Genomic DNA, 18,787 nt, shown 5'->3' on the forward strand with positions numbered 1-18,787 from the left:
CTTTATTCAGCTGGTGTGATCTCAGAAATTATCTTCAAAGGTTTAGGCCTGTTTGTTTTCTTGACCTTGGGGATCTGATGCCCGTGGAGTGATGCTCAGAATGATGGAGCATGCAGAAGCCTCAAGGAGCAAGCTCTGGGTGAGAGAGTAGTGTGTAGTCAGCCTAAACTAGTGAGGATGTAGTTTTTGCAGCCTTTGTCAGGTTCTCAGTGCACTGTTGTAAGAGCAGTCCTTTCCTAAAAGAAAGAGAAGATTCTTTCTGACTATGTGTTCATCTGTATAAGTCAATCAGTTTGGATAATAGAAGATAAAAAGTTCTCTGTAGACCGTGAATCTCTGCTACAGTTGTCTGGTGGTGATAATAGTTAGTTTAAACAGTCTCCAAATTGAGGACGCTTCTATAACCACTTGATGTGACGAGATAATAGAGCTATTGTAAATCATTACCATGTTGTGATCTGCTTAAAACTGAAACTTTAGATTTTTAAAAATACATATGCTGTTCTTAAATTTATTTTGGTAAATATTCTTACATGTGATACAAATAGGATAGGGTGAATCCAGTTTTGATGACTGGAGCAAGGAGGGATAAAAGTCATAATTTTTATTTTTCTCATTTGTACATAAGTCTATAATAATATATATCAAATGCAGAGATCCTTGAAAACAAAAATTTTCACTGTTATAAGCCTGTTGTAAACATTTGTAGCATATTAGATCTGAAGTTTGGTTTGAGGGTCCTGCAGAGTTACGACTTGGGTACAACTTAAATTCCCCTTCTAATAAAGGGGACCAAAAATGCATTTTTAAACAATTTTTTTTTTTTAGGGAGAGAAATGATAGTCGTCTTGTGATATTTTTTGGACTGATTTGACCTTAGTTTTCAGGCCTCTTGGTATTACTCCATGGTAAATTGTGTATTCAATGAAACTCTCAGGGCAGCTCTGAAAGGCCAAAATTCTGAAAGTGACATTGTTTAGATGCTGTTGGAGATGGCCATGTTGAGCTGTAGAGATTGAAATACTAGTAGTAATCAGGTTTTTTTTCCAGTTTATATGTATTGTGTTAGTTTGTCAAAATGCTTTTTTTTTTTTTTTTTTTTTTTGTGGGTTAAACAAATACATGTCATTCTTTTCACTACATGCCTCTGCGCAAACCAAATCAGAACTGGAGCAGTCAGCTGCTTCTGCCTAATTCTTTTGGTTTTAAGTAACACAGCTTTTATGTGATTACTTTTCATCTCTAGGTCTTATGCTTTACAAATCAGGGTAAATACTGCTTTTGTTACAAACTGAGTGGAAAGAACTTTTTTTCAAGGATCTTTTGGTCTGGATTTCATACGCACTTAAGGCTGTGTTTGAACACAGTCCTTAAAGAATTGTTTGCACATGTTTCTTCCGCAAATGTAGCGGAGGAAACGGTGTATTTCCTGTGTTATAGGGACAAACTGTCGAGTAAGATGACTGGACGATGGTGTGTCTTACCTAGTGTCATCTAGAGAGCTAATTCCTGTGTCTGGGAAGGTGGAGGATTAGAGGTTATGCAGTTGGCAGGGCGTTCTGCATAATGGAGGAGAGAATGGCTTATGTAAAAAGCAGCTTGAAAATTCCTGCTTTCTCTGTGCCTCTCTGTCTTAAAGCCTCTCTGTCATTCATATTGTGAAAGTCGTCTTTTCTTTCCAGGATAGTTTTATTTATCACCATAGCTAGATAGGTAAGGAGGTGACATAACTTAAACATGTCTTGTCAGATGAAAAGGTCATTTGTGCAGCATTTCAAATCATTAGGGTATAGAGCAAAGACCTTTTTTTTCTGATGGTAGTAGAACTTGCTGGATATACAGTTGTAAAAATCTGTTAGGCAACTTGAGAACAAATTAATTCACATTAAAAAAAAAGAATGTGAGGCAAGAGAACCTTTTGTAACATAGAAAATTCATTCATCATTTGAAATGTTCTTATTTTGTTGCATTACTCTAATGTTTCTATTCTTGTGACAGCTAAGAGCTCAGAATTGTCAGAAAAAGAATGTTGTTGAAATTGGGTGAATAAGCACAGTTTGAGACTCATAATTATGAGAGTGTCATAATTATGGTGAATGTAAACACAAAGGTTTCATATCTTCATGTTACAAGATATTCATATCTTGTAATGCAGCACAAAACTGCTGTGAGAGGAATCTTGTGTTCTTTCACAAGTTTGCAGTGTCACTTTATATTTTTATCCTATAATATTTAATTTGTGTAACACGGTTACACTAAGCATAATGATGTGAGTAGTCACTACATTTCAATATAGCACTTATAGATACGCCTGTAAGTTGCAGGCACACTGTTAGTGCAGTTTGAGTAAGCTGGCTTCAAGACCGCATGTAATACTTGCGTCCTTAGTGATGTATTTTATGGCTGAGAGCTCTTGCCGTTGTGAGAGTTACCAGAATGTGTAAAACTGGTGTTGCTGCTGTAGTTGGGCCTGATGAAGTTTGGCCTATATGGCAAACAGCATAATAATTCTTGACTGCAAGATTAAAGTTACTCTTTTACTGAAATATTCATGATATAGTTTAGATTGTATAGCACGAAGGAAGTGGTTCCCTGTTTGAGACAACCATATATGACTTTTCTTTGAAGATTGTGTGCCAAAATTGGCTTTTAAGACTAATACTATTTTATCTGAAAGAGTTTGTTAGTCAGAATTTTGTTAGGTGAAGACAATAATGGATTGATTTACTTTATGAAAGTTCTGAGTTTAAGTTTTATGGACTATGGATGTGGCTGTTGTTAGGGGGGAAATAGCAGCACATTTATAGCTTCTGCCAAGATGTCTGTGACAGATTGGTGTCTTGTCTGTCCAGTATGAATTTTTACCGCTCTATAAATATCGATTGGAGAAAAAAAAAATGGTGTTCCATGGCTTTAAAATACTGTGTCCTCGTTGATTTATGTGTGACTAAGGGATATTTATACAGGTCTTGAGCAGAACACCACCAGTACATGCAGAAATCAGTATCTGAACAAATCTAAAAGGGCTTGGTGGAAATCTGTCTCACATTAGACAAACAGCAAAAAGAAAAAATATGTGCCTGTTTGGGGAAAATAATATTAAAAGAGTCCCTGCAAGTGCTTTTGTGGTTAAGAAAACGTTTTTTAGTGGAAGCTGAGTTCTGGAATGTCATTAATACATGTGCAGATGGGCAGCAGTTAATTTTTGGGCATTGCAGATGCTCTATGCTACTTTGAGAGGCCTGTCCTTTTCTGAAGCACCCTTTTAACTTTTGTGGTAACTAACTTTTTGGGGACAGACTTGGCAGAACTTACTGTGCCATTGTATGTGCTGCTTATCTTTCATTTTATAATTGCTTTCAAGTTTACGGAGCTCTATCTTGTGTTGGATCCCAAATAATTGATTGTTTGATTCTTTGGAATGCATGCTGATAGAACTATGTCCTTGGCTGTTGCCTCTACAAGGTCCTGCACAGAGATTTGCTTCTGGGTGTTGGCTGGGATATTGTTGATACTTTTTTTTTTTTTTAAGAGTCTTAGCATGTCATTTTGTGTGGCATTCACATGAGTTAAGTGCTGTGTTCAACTGACATTCAAATGTTAGAACAAAGGAACTTAAACTTTAGAAACAGAAACTTTTGTTTGGTATTGCTGTCATTCTCATGAGGTTAATCATGTTCACTTAAGTTTATTAGCCTCCTATGTTTTTGATTCAAAGAAGATATTTGGTACATAATCTACTTTGGATGAATAAGTAAAAACAACCACACAGAATTTACAGAGGTTCTGCTGAGGTGTCCAGTTCCATTATTTTGGCTGTCAGGTAATACCAATGCTGCCCTTCAAGACAGCAGTCTTTAAACATTCACTCTATAAAATCCTTGGTATTGTTCTGAAGGATTTTTCAGACATTTAGTCTTTTCAGGCTCATCCTGACTTGATGTTCTAAATCATGGTCCTTTGTAGCTAAAGCAAGAAAACCCTTATTGCTGGTAGATTATGTGTTTCAAGTTCTGGCTTTTCTTTAGCAGGAGGAAAACTCTCCATATTGCTAGAAAGAAATTCTGAAATGGCTCTGTGACCTGCAACACAATTATAGTGTTTTTCAGTCTGAGGAATGTAAGAATTATTGTATGTGGAAAAAAACTTTGCCCAAGTTGAATTTGTTTTATCAAACATATTGTTTTTTATACCTCAGTGTGATACTTGTTAATTCTTAAAATAAGTGTTTGGCTAATTTGCAGAAAGAAGTAGTATTTAAATTGTGTGAAGGTGACTGCATTACAGTTGCAATGTAGTTAATTTGGGAGATTAAGTGCACATACTTTTATGCATGTAAAATGTTTTTATATTGCTTTAAAAAAATTGTGTTACTGCTTGCATGGAACAGTCCCTTTCTGGGCAAGGAGCACTGCAATTAGTGTGAAAGTAGGTCATGCTTAGGAAAATGTGTGTGTAAAATACAGATCTCACTGGAAATAATTACAGAAAACTTGATGCTGTGGTGTTAAGTTACATGCTGCAGGTTGAATATAGTGACTTTGCTTGCTGTTCTTGAGCTACATAGCAATTGACAGAAGGTTTACTTCTAGTTTTGAAGTAAATGGACCAAAACAGCTGGTTAAACGGGAAAAGAGAATAACTACTTTACAGTGCCTTCAGAAAAGGGTTTTCCCCCTTATTTTCTGAGATTCTTAAATTGTAACAGCATAGTAAAGTTTGAGTCTAGTTAAAATGGAAAGCCTCCTGAAACCTTCTGGGTTTTTATGTGCTGACAACTCTGTCAAAAACATGAACAAAATTGATAAACTTCTGAAAAACCTTTACTTCTAGCAGTCTAACCTTGGGAATTATGCTGGGACTCCCCATTTAAGGACATGACTTTTATATTTCAAAAACGTTCACTAGTTACTTGGGGAGTACAAAACAGAGATCTAGAGTTTGGCTAACGATGTCTGCATAAGAGGCTAGAATCTCATTCTCCCTCTGCCAATATTGTGTTTTGTCCAGTGCTATGGTAACAGGAGCAAAAGGTTGTAAAAACCTTCTTTGCCAGAAAAGTGAGCAGATACAGCTCTTGGGGCACATAGGGAATGAATCTACTGAATAAGAAGGCATTTGGTTCTGCTTAGCAGTTTTCAGAGTGAACTTTACTTTCTTTCACTTCTTTTAGTTGATCATGTTAGTTTTAGTTAGTCTTCATCCTTGGTTCAGTTATGGGTAGTATAGCAGAGGTCAACGTTCAGCAGGCTGAGAATGGAGGTCAAGAACAAGTTGACCTGTCATCTGCTTGCTTCTGCTCTTTCTGGCAAGCTGTTCCAGCGAGGGCAAAGAAAAAGACCTGTATGTTGTGCGGCTTGTTGTGTGATTTTTCAGACTCAGATGAACATATTTGTGTTTGGTCATGTAACAGGGTGCAAATGTGCATTTTGGTGATAGAATTCTGCCATGTGGGATGATGTAGCATTGGAGGAGCTGGAGACATTGACCTTTAGGTGGTTCTACAGTAGGCAAGCAAGGCTGTCCTGTTTGTTTGTTTAAAAGCAAAAAAGAGAAGGTGGGAGAGACTGGGGAACCTTTCTTGAAGAAATGCAGGGAAGCTTCTTGGTTTTTTAGGTCTGTGCTTTAGAGCTGATCAACTGCTGCTGCAGTTGTCCCAGGCTCTACTAATTTGAGCATAAATCTCTAGGTTTTGGCATTCAAGTATGCTGCCAATAGTTCTTTTGCCTCCTGGAGGAGTGTTGTGTGTTGCAACTGTTGTGTGAAGGTTTCTTATTTTGATCTCTAACTTTTTAATATGAAATAAAAGATTATTTTTTTTTCTTCTCAGATTGTGGGCATGTATCTGAAGATTGTTTGTTTCTTTCAGTATGTCTGAATTGGCAGCAGCTTTAAAAAGTGCCAAGGAACAATAATTTCAAATTTAGAGTTAACTGATCACTGTGAAGGGATTTGTGTAATCCAAGTGTAGTTATTTCCTAGAAATGAAAGAGTGATTATGCAAATACCTGCCGCCAGTTAGTTTAAGCCCTCTCCTCTATCTACTGTCTTTGGAATAGTGTGCTCCTGTTAACGTGGTAGCTATGTCTTTAATTCTCTTAAAGCTTTTTTTAGTCATAGTTATCAAAAGTAGCTATTTTAAAATAGAATAACTTCTAGAATGATAACATTTTAAGCCATGCTAATGTGAGGAAGTAGAGACAATGAATGGCGATTGCAAGATTATGTTAGTTGGCTTGGCAATGTGGGAAGAGTTCTGAGCATAATGGGATTGTATTTGTTGTAGACAGACAGCAAATGCTTTCCAGCAGCTTGTGTTCCTTGGGCTACCCGACTGCTTTTTACAGTGCCTAGTGAAATGGGACTCTGCAGTACAGCTCAATGACAGCTTGATGTAGCTGTGATAACCGATGTGGGTGTCATCTCCACGTTTGCCTGACTCCTTTGGGAGCTATTGGCTGAACAGGGCGTATACCTTCCCTTCATATGCTGCAGCTACACTCTGGCAATTACAAGCTGCCCTGCCATCAGACTGATCACATCAGTATACTAGGCTGTAAACTGTGGTGGTGGGTGAAGTGGCTACACGTCCTACTTAGCTTTTCTTGCTGTGAGATTGTAATGTCTGGCAGTGGGCACATGGAAGGAGAACCTACTTCGTCTGCCACAGATAACTGTGATTCTAAATTATTTGGCCTCAGTCATTGCTATGTAATGAATTGAATTGGGAATTTATAGTGGAATGGCGGAACTGGCAAAGTTGGGAAATAACAAATGTTACGTAACCCCTTGTGACTAGATAATGTTTTGGGAAGCTGAAGTAGATCTCCTTTCTTACAAATGGTAGATTTCATCAGATTTTGAGAGAGATAGAGATATACAATCTGTTCATCTGGTATTACTAAGGAGAAAACAATTAGTGCAAATAACTTTTTTTGTGCAGGAGACTATAATTACTATATGATTGTAGTTTGTTCTAACTTTGAAGGCCACTTTGCATCTGAAAAGTAACTTTTGCAAATGCTACAGTGTCTTGTTTTATTTTTATCAAGTAGCTGTGAAACCAAATTTGAGTTGAACTGAATTAATCAATGGGTTTTACTTGTACTCTCTGTGAAAACTTCTGGACACTGAAGCATCCTTGGTGAGTGAAGAATTGTAGAACAGCAGACACATGAGATAGTAGCGTTAAGCCTGCAGATCTTTGCTGTTTCTGAGGTTCTTCATTCAGTGCATTTGTGTTGGCTTAGTCTCTTAACGGCCACAAATATGTTGATTTTGTACTGGTATTAAAGCCCAAAGTGGCCTTGTATTTGGAACTCTAATAATAATTACGTTGTTATATGAACTAGAAAATGATCCACTTCTCAGCTGTGTTATTGCAGAAGAGCTAACAGAGTAAGGTGAAGCCTGCATTGATTAACGGAGTGAGCAGTGAGTCTTAAATGCACATGGGGAATGGGTTTTTCTCACTGCTGCTTGCTTCTCAAGCAAGAGCTACAGCTGATGCTGTAAAGCAGTGATGAACTACAACGTTAACTGCGTTTTAGATGTAAACACATTTAGATGCTATCATGCTGACCAGTATCTTGTGATCTGTCATTTTGAACTATTATTTATGTGTTGAACAAACTTTATTTTAACCTTGTCTGGTAGGTTTATATGAATGCAGCATGCCTTGGGTTTTTTTGCATAAACGTGACTTTGGCTCTACTTTCAAAGAATAAGCCAGTTCTGGTGAGAGCAGGGCATTTGCATGTGAAAACTGGTCGGCTTGTGAGTGTATGGAAATAAATACAAAGTTTGATCCAGGTGATGGCTAAGGGAAACAGATGACAAATCTGTTGCAATGATGCTGGCAGTATGAAAACAGGGGTGGAAGTTATTAGATGTCAGAGAAGCTGTGCTTGTCCACAGCTATCATTTGTTATCTTTTTCTTTTGGGTGCAGTAGACTGATATTCTTGTCATAGATAACAAACCAGTGAGTGAGTTTTGTCTTTACTGGCAGTCTTGAATGCAGTATGTATTTTAAAAAGTTACTTTTCCATTTAGGAGGTTAGGCTTTGTGTATATTTCCTTGAAGGGTAGCTTTGCTAGCTGTTATGCAAACCTACATTTTGAGGCTCAGCACAAAAATGAAAATATCAAGAGAATCAACTGCAACGAAAACAAAAGACTTCAACTTGATGCAAATTACCTGATACTGACTGTATGGCGTTATTGATACTGAGTTTCAGCTGGTTTAAAAATTAGGAAGTCACGCTTATGGTCGAGAAATTCTAGTGACGGTGCGTCATTAGTTTTTTGGTAATCTGAAAAACTGAACAACCTGATGTCAAAGACTATGAAAGTATGAATAGTAAGAGTATAGTCCTCAGCTAGAATGATTGTTAATAGTATACACATACATTAAGCTAAATTATCATCATAATTCAATTACAAAAATGGAAATAGCATTTGTATTTATATTCATATCAGTAGAATATGATAAATGCAATTAGCCTTGCATTTGGAAATGGCTTTTTGAATATATATATAGATTGTTCTTTGAATGTTGTTTGAATTATGGAATCTAATGATAGTTTTAATGCATTCTTAATTCTAAAACTAGTATCTTCTGTATTGATTATGTTTGGCCTAAATACCAGAGCTCCTTACACAGTTTTCGTGATTGCTGTGCTTAGACTACTGTGTGATCTCATCTCAAAAGGTGATGTGTTTGATTCAATTTAGAATATACAGAATTCACAGTACTATGACAGTAGTTCTAATGCCATTTCTTTTGAGTTGTATTCAGAAGAGGTTACTTCAGTAACTTCATACTTAAGATGTTTAAATTTTAAAAGCACTTTGTGTGAACAGCAAATGAAACACTTTCATTTAGGTGTTGAGTAGAGGCTTTGGATGCAATTGCAAAGAAATGTACTTCTCAGTTTGTCAGATGTTGATAAGGTGGGTTGGTTTAGGTGCCTGACTGTAACCTCTGTGCGATGGTTCACCTACGACTCAAGTTTCGTTGCCGTGCTGGTTCTTTCGTTGTGTATTGGCACTTCTGAGAGCAGTTCGCTAACAAAAAGGAGTCATGTCACTGGGATACTGACACGCTCCGTTCTTCATAGGTGGGACAAAGAGTTGTCAAGCAGGTTACTTTATAGTTAGCTGTCCAGGTAGGGTCGTGTTAAAAAATGTTGTGAAGTAAAAACATTCCATCTCCAAAGTCTAGTGCTATCATTCTTATTAAGTTGTGTGCTAAATTACCAGTCCCATTCATCTTGTTGCTTCCCCTGTTGAGCGGTCTCAGTGTTATCTTGTTACTTGTGTATTCATTTGAGTGCAGAATAATAGAAAGTTGTCAGAGAACTTCCATGTGTGTGTGAGAAATGGTTACCCATTCATATCTGAAATGTTGTTTGCTTATGTTTCTTAACATTTGATTAATTCATAATGTTCAAGGTGTAGGATGCATATAAATGGGCAAGATGACTACCAGCTCTTCTTAATTTTTAAATAAATGCGTATATGTTTGAATAGGATCACAAAGCAGTCAAGTTAGCCCTCCCTCTTCCTAAAATAATAACAGCAATAATTACACAAACAAGCAATTATGTAGAGAAAAATGTTTACACGTAGGGATGAATAGTTTAGAGATTGTGGTATTACAGTCGGCAGTGAACAGAAAAAAAATATCTACCTGCAACTCCAAGTACTTTGGAGCTCTGGTTATACTGAAGAACAGATAGACTGGGCTTCTCCCTGTGTTCAATGTACTAATAGATTACAGGGATCGTCCTGCACATCTGAAAGGGAAATATTGAGGTTTTCTGGTAGTTGTATGGTATTTATTTTTTTAAGAGCTCTGGGAGATCTCATTTCCTTCTGTTCTAATACCTCAGTGATTCCTTCTCCTTTTTCATGTTTGTTTCGCCTGCATGTTATTGACTAACTACTTAAGAATTATATAGTACCTGCTTTTCATGCTGGGAATGAACAGTTCTGGTAACGAAGGAGGAGTAAGGGATATTCTTTAGCAAGTAAGTATTTAATGGGGTAGTTTGTTAAAACAGAAATTTGTATTTTTCACTGACAGTTATGTAACTTCTTGGCATGATTTGGGCATAATTATTGGATTAATGGTGCTCAGTTTTCTTCTCAATCATTTTTTTCTAGCTTAAAAAAGGACCTCGGAAAGCATTTGGATGGGCTAAGCAAATACCATCTGTGCAGTTGAATAAATGTGTGTAAAATATTTAATTATGTATGAGGCTTTCAGTAACTTCAAGGAATTCGGCAACAATTAAAATGGAAAGGATGATGCAAAAGCTCAATCTTGTATTTTTCACAGGAAAACTGAAGTGTGCTTTGTCAGTATCACAGTTGGGCACATTTCGTACTGAATAACACAAACTTGTTGAACTCTGTGGCATGTGGCTTTTGTTCTTGAGGCTTCTTGAAGCTGGTGCAACTGCATCAGAAACCTAAGGTGTTCTGCTTGCTGGTCTTAAGACAAATGCTTGCTTGGGTTTGTGTTAACAGTTACCAAAAGAAACAACTGTTATATTGGTTAAATGAAACTAATCTTCTCTTTCATTCTTAAAATTTCACGGTTACTTTTTTCTGTCACATATATTAAATATGAGTTTTGTTTCACTGAACAGTACTGTTTTGAACAATAGCAAGAGATGCTGTGTATGTTACGGAAGTGATTATTACATTCTCGATGCACTTTTCAGTGTAGTTAGTCCAATGTCAAACTGTTTAACCTCAGCTTCCACTCTGATTCCTAAATATTACTGGGTAAATGCATTGTATGCTGAAGAATTGATTTGGGTATGAATTGAGATTTTTCCATTCATTTTTTTCTAAGAGATTTTTAGGTTTAGGCTAGTTGTGAGTAATAATAGGAACGAAAAGTGCTCTTTTTTTTCCCCCCTCTCAATTCAATGCTAAGTATTAATCTTGAAAGATTTTTTTTTGTCATATTGATATTAAAGGCAACAATTTGTGTTAATCTGCAATTAGAAACACAGTTTCTTTATCAGCTTATAGGTCCAGACTTTTTGGGTCATCTAACAGAATTTGTTGGAGAAGTTCTGTTAGCCCATCTGACAAACAAAGCTTAAAAGTTGGTGAAAATGATTAAAAAATACTTATTTTTAGAACTACAGTAGGAGAGAAACCTAACTGCAATAACCAACTAAACTGCTAGCAGCTTTTAGCACTTCCTCTCATGCACCACTTTCAGATCTCTCTTAATTAACTATTTCCAATTCGTAAGAGCTATGTTTTTCTTTTTTCACATGTTGCTCTCTTTGAAGTCTTTCCTTTTCTTCTAATTTGGTAGCATTTCTTCTATTGTCTAGTTGGGTTAATGTTCTGTAAATCTTACTATAGCGCCCATGTTGCCTCCATTTGTTTCATTGTAGAATTTCTTTCTGCATTAATAGCTATCTTTTTGTACAGAATTGTTCCTAACAGTGGCATAACAGACTTCACCAGTATGTTCTGGCTGATCTCACTTTGGGGTGGGAGGATGCATTAAATTTTCTGTTCTTTTGTAGCCCTCCTTCTTGTGCTCCATATCATAATTTTGGCATTTTGCATACCTTACTGCATGTTTTATTCTCTCATCTGCACCACACTCTCCATTCAGTATAATTTTTTCCTCTTTGTAATTTGTTTTTTTTTTATTGCTTGTATAAGTACAAAAGTTGGTATTTTCTTAGGGAGGAGAAAAAAACATTGAGAGGTTTAATTCCTAAAGTAAAAGGATATATTAGCAGTCCAGGCCATTTCTGTTTCAAATCTGGTAATGTAATTGTGCTATGTAAATGGAACTTTCAGTGTGGCTAGAAAAAGTGATGCCTAGGCTCTGCATTCTGACACGAAAAGTAGTCATCTTTGCACTTAGTGCAGGTTGAATTCCACATCCTTTCTAATGCTAACAATTTGGGTTATACAGTCTTAATATAAAAAAAAAATTAAATATTTTCATCATAGTTCCTGAGCTGTGTTAGACTTAGTGTCCATCTTTGTTTGGACCATCATGTGGAAGCACAAACTGTTATTAATTTTCTAGTGTCTGAAGGCAAGCACATACTGTCGCACTATGTATGTAATACATGCCTTTTCTGACTGGATGTAAACTCTGGGCATTTGTAGCTGACTTGAATGACTTTGATCTTCTGTTATCTAAAAGCCCCAGCTTTGTATAGAGTAGTCACTGTAGTCTGTGATGTAGCTCTCAGACTGGATCCATCCTGTGAAATATTTCCATCTAGTCTATTGTTTTGTTTTCTGGAGGAGGCAAAACAACTGTTTTAGTAGTGGGTGCTTCCTACAAGTGGAAAACATTCTCTAGGGGAGAGCTGTACAGAGCAATGGTTGCTGCTGTGTCTAGGTGCATGGGGTACCGCTTCCTGCTGCTGCAGAGGTAACCTCTCCCAGTAGCAGCTGACATCATCCTCACCCCATATGTAGCTGGTAGGAGCATCAGATGAGCTCTCTGTGGCGAGTTAAAATGGTGCTTATAATTACTGTTGAGAGCAGGGGAAAAGGATGCTGCTTTGTGACTCAGTGTGGACCACCTGATGTGTGCATTGTGTGGAGAAAAATGATAAACACAATAGATGCTAAGCTGCTGCATGTAAATTGGATAACGTGGGCACAGAAGACATCAATGATCCAAACATTTTTTATTTTTAAGTCTGTGAAGATGATCCACCTGTGATGCTTAATTATTTTCTTAGCTTTGAAAAGTTGAAGCTGGAAGTTTAAGTGGTGGAGATGTAGCAGCATTCTTAATACAGTTAATGGAAAAATATTAAGGGAAACAAATGAGACACTGTCCACAGGTCTTGTGGAAACAAAAAAACCAAAACAAACCAATGTACACTGTCTCTCTCTATATATATATACTGGAAGGCTGGCAAAACTGCAGTGATCTCTACTTTCCAGCACTTGTTCCTTTTCTGTAGTAAGTTGAGCAACTTTGGATGGTTCTTCCCTCTTTATTCTTGATTGTGTGCTTCATTGTGTTCCTATGGCTATGCAGTGGCTTACATGAGGGAAAACTCATAATGTGGTTTATGGATCAGATAATTTTCATTTTGGACTTGCTTCCTGGTCTAATTCACTACAGCAAAGGGAATATGCAGTTTGTGTTGGGAACCTCTACTTCCACAGGTACTGCTGATGAAACTAGAACCTGAGTCTCCGTAATATCATGATTAGGTGTTCAAACCATAGTTCAGTAAACATGATTTGCTTTTCCTCTGTGGTGTCTATTAAGTTTTGCTAGGGCAAGTGTTTGCAAGCTTGCATGTCAGGGAAGATGATGGAATTGACAGGAGTTTAAAGTAACCACTTGTTTCTTAGGTTATTTGTAAACTAGCTTAGGTACTCAATCCACCATGCAGGCCTACAAATACAGTCCTTTCACAATGGGATGGATGTGTTAGGACTAGGAGTGAGAAGCTGCCTATGTTGACAGTGTTGCAGAAGACTGACTTGTCAAAAAATGGCTTTTATTTCTTAAATTAGTATCCATTAAAAAAAAGTATAGATCAAGCTGATCTAACAGTTGGAAGCATTGCTTCCCTAAGAGTGGTGTGTGTCTAGATGTTACAATGTCCTTTTTTTTTTCATAGGCATGCATAATTTTGATGTGAGTGCTAGATTCAAGATATTTTAAGACTTTGAAATGGAGAGATATTCAGTGGTCTGTTTCATGGCATTTAATTTAGGTCAGGGCACTGAAAACTTGCTACCAGTTCTTGATCATGCTGACTGCAGTGTGTCTGAGAACTGGATGGCTTCAGGGACTCTGGTTAATGTTCTTAAGTATTCACAGTAACAAGTCTTCATTTTGTTATAATGATCATAGCAGAATGTTTCTTGTGTTTTCAATGTTCTGCGTAAAACAGTTTTCCAGAGGTTACTGAAACTGCTGTAGAGAGGCTATGAGTTTGATTAGGACCAAATTAGTGTTTTTATCTATCACTAAAGAATTTTGGTAGGTGTGGATATTGAAAAACTTTTTGCCTGCCTTACAGTCAAGTATGAAGCACATTGGCTGGTATTTTGTGTTCCAAATATCAGAGTATCAGATCTTAGTCTGATAAGGGTTATGTTTGAATTTGGCTTACTGATAACTTGGAATCATTATTTTACTTGCAGAAATCCCTTTAGTTTACATACTCGGATTCATTATCAGTGTGCTGTTTAGTTGTTGAAATCCATTGCTAGGTTTGAGCATGGCAGCAGTTCTAAGCAATATAATTAGGTGTCCGTCGGGAGTATTCATTGGGAGCTTGTTATATAGAAGCATATAAGATACCATCTCTGGAAATCTGCTTTCCAAATTAAAAGTTAGATTTTGTGCTAAACACAACTTACCATTTCAAGTTAAATTTTAACTGACGTTTATTACTGTATCTCCTCAGGGGAACTTTAGATTTGATGTAAGTATTCCAGGCTGTTTTTCCTAGTTATTGTGTTAGACTCAGGTTTTCACCTCTTGAAGGTTTTTAGGGTAAACTTGACTGTTTTAAAATGCTGTCATTAATTATTTTTTTTTATTGCTGTTGTGAAGTGGCTTGACAATAGTACATTCAAATAGTAATTTTAATTTGAAAATTCAACACATTCTGCATCTTTCCATATACAGGGAGAAAGTTCAAACTTCAATTTTGCTGTGCCAAGCGTGAGTGAAGTTTGCTTCAGAGAACTTTGGGCTCCCTATAAAGGCATGCAGAGCAAATTACAGTTGTTCAGGTTATCAGCCAAATACAAATTATATTTTTTTGTGCCAATAACAGTTCAAAATGTGTTTATATAGGATTGCTGTTTTATGAAATTTGTAATGTGTTTGAACATTGAGAAACCAGTTCCTTGCTGATTTGAACTGGTGTGAATGGGGATGACTTGAGTTTAGCTATTGGGTGACATCAGTGGGAGGACTAGCTCTGAACATGTATTCATATTTGTGCTTCTTTAAGCAGTAAAACCATAGCAGAGGCTCATAATTTCCAAGATGATAGATTGTTTTCCTTTTGTTCTTAAACACTTTGGCTTTTAATGAAAAAATACTGTGTTTGCTGGCTTCTGCTCTGCTATTCTGGATGTACAGTGTGCTCATGTAAATCAGCAGTTTCTATAAATAGACTATCAGCAGCTGCAAAGCAAAACTGACAAGCTTCTGGTCATTTTTATTTTTGCCATTCAGAAGCTGCTTGAATAGCTGTTAAAGTGCCCGGTAGTATGTGTGCCTGCTGTAGTGAGATCTGCAGACCGAGCAGAGGTTATGAGTAGGGAGATGGAAAGAAAGAGTAGATTTATAAACCAACAGTGTGAGAGTAGAGGCAAAGAGCTCTGTATTCCTTCATTTGGGAGTCCTTAAGCTGAGTTTAGAGCTCTTTTATATAAAAGCCTGCTGGCTAAAAGTCAGGAGTTCTTAAATGGGGTCTGGGGATAGCATTTATCTTAACTTCTTTATAGCTGGATGTAAGAGAGCCTTTACAGGTGTGCTTTGTCGGGGAGCGTTATCAATACCATGCCCTAAGAAGCCGTCTCCTAAAATGTTCAGTTCCTTCTGGTGCTGGGTCTGGTTTTGTCTGCTGCTTGGGAAAGAAACAGCCAGGCAAGAATGCTTACCTTCTGCAGCATTCCTCCCTCTTGCACCACCGTGCATACGGCTCTGGTATGGCTGAACAGCAGCTGCTACCGTCCTCCTTTGTAGAAGCAGGCTAGGAAGTGGTAGCAGTGTGGCCTGAACGCTGACAGGCCAACCAAGTCACCATTGTTTGTGGACACCAGGGAGGTTTCCAGGAAAGAAAAAGTATTTAATATCTTTCATGTGAGCTTTTAATTGAAGTCTTGTGTCTGTGCTTACATGTGTGGTGGTTGTTTTTGGGTTTGTTTGTTTGTTTGTTGGCTGGTGGTCTTCTTTTGAAAGCTAGCAACCTTCTTTTAAGAGCCTTACTACAAGGTCTCAGGAAGTACCTTGGGCTGTAACAATTATTTTCCTGCAATAGACATGTTCTTTCTTTCGGTGTTTCCCAAAGTACATACAATAAAATGGATGGTAGATTTGGTTTGTGCTGAAAGATGTTGAATGTCTTTCTATTCCCCCCCTTGTAATAAAAGCACATTTCTTGAACCTTTATACCCAACCTATGTGAATAATATATAAAGGAAAGGAAATTATGAAATACAGATTCATAATGGCAGTTGGGAACAGAGAACATTTGTCAACTGTTTTAGAAACAGCATCATCAGCCTGTGAGGTGGCTAAAGATCACCTAGAAGTGAAATTCGGTGTATTCCAAAGTCTCGGAAACTGAAAAGTTTCCTAGCATCTTAATTGTTTGTTTTACCAGTGCTTTAATCTGCGTTGTTTGTACTGAGTTAGACCTTTCTAAAATTAACTGTTATTGAAGGAGAAACACAGGACCTTGACAGCTAGACTCTTAGGTTATTATTTTTAATGTTGTTTGAAATGTATGTATGTTTTTAAACTTCTAATGGATGTCTTCTGTCTTGATAGCCTAAATATTTTCGAGTGCTCTACTACTAGAAAAATGGAGCATTATGATTCTTCATAGAAGAAAATATTGACAGTGTCAAAAAGCACAAAACATGTTTGAATAGAAAACACGGACTTGTTCTTTTTAAAAATTATTCCCTTCACGTTTTATTCAGCTGCCATTTTAACAGAGTAATTATAGTTAATTCACTGTGAACTACCATTTGTGGCAATGAGGTCTAAATAATTGGGAGGGATGAGGAGTATGGTACTTGGCAGACCCTTGCAGGCTGTTACGAGATCTATTTGAAGTATGAAGTTTAGAAGAAGAAAAGAAAAAGTACCTCAGAGTGCTTTTAATGGTTATTTCTAAAATACAGTATAAAAAGTTTCACTTTAAGTATTTCAGGAAAAGATGAGTATGTTGTATATCAGCTTATTTCCTTTCATAAAGTATAGAAACTCTTAAAATACAAAGTATCTTTTGCAGAATGAATGGAAAGGTGGAAAACCTGTAGAATTAGTTTGACATGTAGAAATCCTTGCTCTTTAAAGACAGGCAAAAGGAGTACATTCTGAGAATCTTTGTGTGAGAGACTTTACTAAATAACCCTTTTATTTCTGTTTTTAGTCAGCAGATAAGCAGCGAGCCCTGGAAGAAACCAAAGCCTACACAACCCAGTCGTTAGCAAGTGTAGCCTATCTGATCAACACTTTGGCCAACAATGTTCTCCAAATGCTGGATATCCAAGCATCCCAACTTCGACGCATGGAATCTTCAATCAACCATATTTCACAAGTGAGATGTTTTTCTGGATTCTCCCCACCCCCCCGCCCCTGTTTTTGTTTTTGAAATGTATTCATAGCAAGTAAAACTCACCTGAGATTTTGTGAATGAGAATAGTCACATTTAAAACAGAAGGATGTGTTTCTTCTTATAGTAATTGTGAGAATGGCTCTCGTTATGTGATTGGATATCTGTGTTAGTGTGAACATTTTACATAAACTAAGAGATTAATTGCATTCTTTGCCAGTTTGTTCTGTGGATAGGGGACCATTCTGCATAAGTGAAAAGCACAGAAAAATCACTAATGGAAAAATCAGAATCTTATGTTAAGGGACAAATTAAGCTTTCCAAATCCTATTTGGTGACTGACTTTACTTGATATTTATTGGCTAGAGGCACTTAAAATTAAGGGAAAGAAATATGGAATAGATGGTGGAAAACAATACTTGTCATCTTTTTACTTTTCCTGTTGCTATAATACTGGCATCTAACGATAAAAGCAGAGATGGCAAAAGTAGTTTACTCCTGGCTTTTTTTAATAAAACTTTGAGATTACATGAACAGAAGGCAAAATTAATGCTTCAAGTTTGTGTATGGCTGCAGAGCTCCTGCCATTGCTGTTTTTCTGAGCAGCAATAGACTAAGCTACTATTATCAGGAATCCCTGTCCCATCTCTACTGATGAGAGAATTTTGGCTGCCAGAGTGGGCTGAGGATAGATAATAGATTTAGTAGAGGTTTACATGCCAGTGATGGATTAAAAGAGAAGTTTAGAGCAATGGTACAGCACTTTCTGGTTTTCTGTTACTGGAGGGTTGGTTGACATCCTTACTGAATATTTTGTGTCTTATTTGACCAATACATTTTTGCTGCTAGGATTTCTTGATCTCCATGCAATAACATAATAAATTAAAATCAAGAATATTGTGGTATTTAGGAAGACATTTGAAAGTAGGAGCTGTGTAAGGTGGGAAATTAGCAGATTGAACTGATCTGTTGATTTGCTGGTGCTGGAAGGATTGCTAAACTCTAATAGAGGTTTGAACCAGTGAAAGAATTGAATAATTTATATGCTAACTTAATGAGCTGACTCAGCTCACTGGGAGGTCAGATGAATTCCAGAGCAGGTGCAAAGGAAGATGTGGGGAGGATTTTCTCTTCTGGTAGTAGTATGCTGTTAGATTGCCTCAGTTATCTCATGCAACTGCATCCTCAAAAATAAGTTGAGAAGTTTGATTTCTTCTTCTACATGCCTCTTGTTAATCCACGGACAACTTAATTACTTTTTTCCCCAGAAAATGTTGCAAATTACTCTGTGTGTGTGTACGTATATGTGCTATATATATGCTGTGTATGTGTGTATATACCTCTGTGTATGTGTGTGTGCTTGTGTCTGCGCTTTTTGACAGTCTAGTGACAGCTGACAAGTATTTCAACTATTTGAAAGCCTGACAGAAAAAGACTGTAATATGAATA

The 18,787-nt window shown here is 37.0% G+C and overlaps 1 protein-coding gene across 18 annotated transcripts in view; it reads left to right on the forward strand.

The window, feature by feature from the left end:
• ABI2 (abl interactor 2) overlaps positions 1-18,787 on the forward strand; it is a 71,527-nt gene that overhangs the window by 11,819 nt on the left and 40,921 nt on the right. For all 18 annotated transcript variants that reach the window (XM_040604974.1, XM_040604978.1, XM_040604981.1 and 15 more), the window contains exon 2: positions 17,156-17,323. In XM_040604974.1, the coding sequence (XP_040460908.1) occupies positions 17,156-17,323 (168 nt within the window). The remainder of the gene's footprint in view (positions 1-17,155; positions 17,324-18,787) is intronic.

The sequence above is a fragment of the Falco naumanni genome, chromosome 8, assembly GCF_017639655.2.
Source record: "Falco naumanni isolate bFalNau1 chromosome 8, bFalNau1.pat, whole genome shotgun sequence".
Lineage (NCBI taxonomy): Eukaryota > Metazoa > Chordata > Aves > Falconiformes > Falconidae > Falco > Falco naumanni.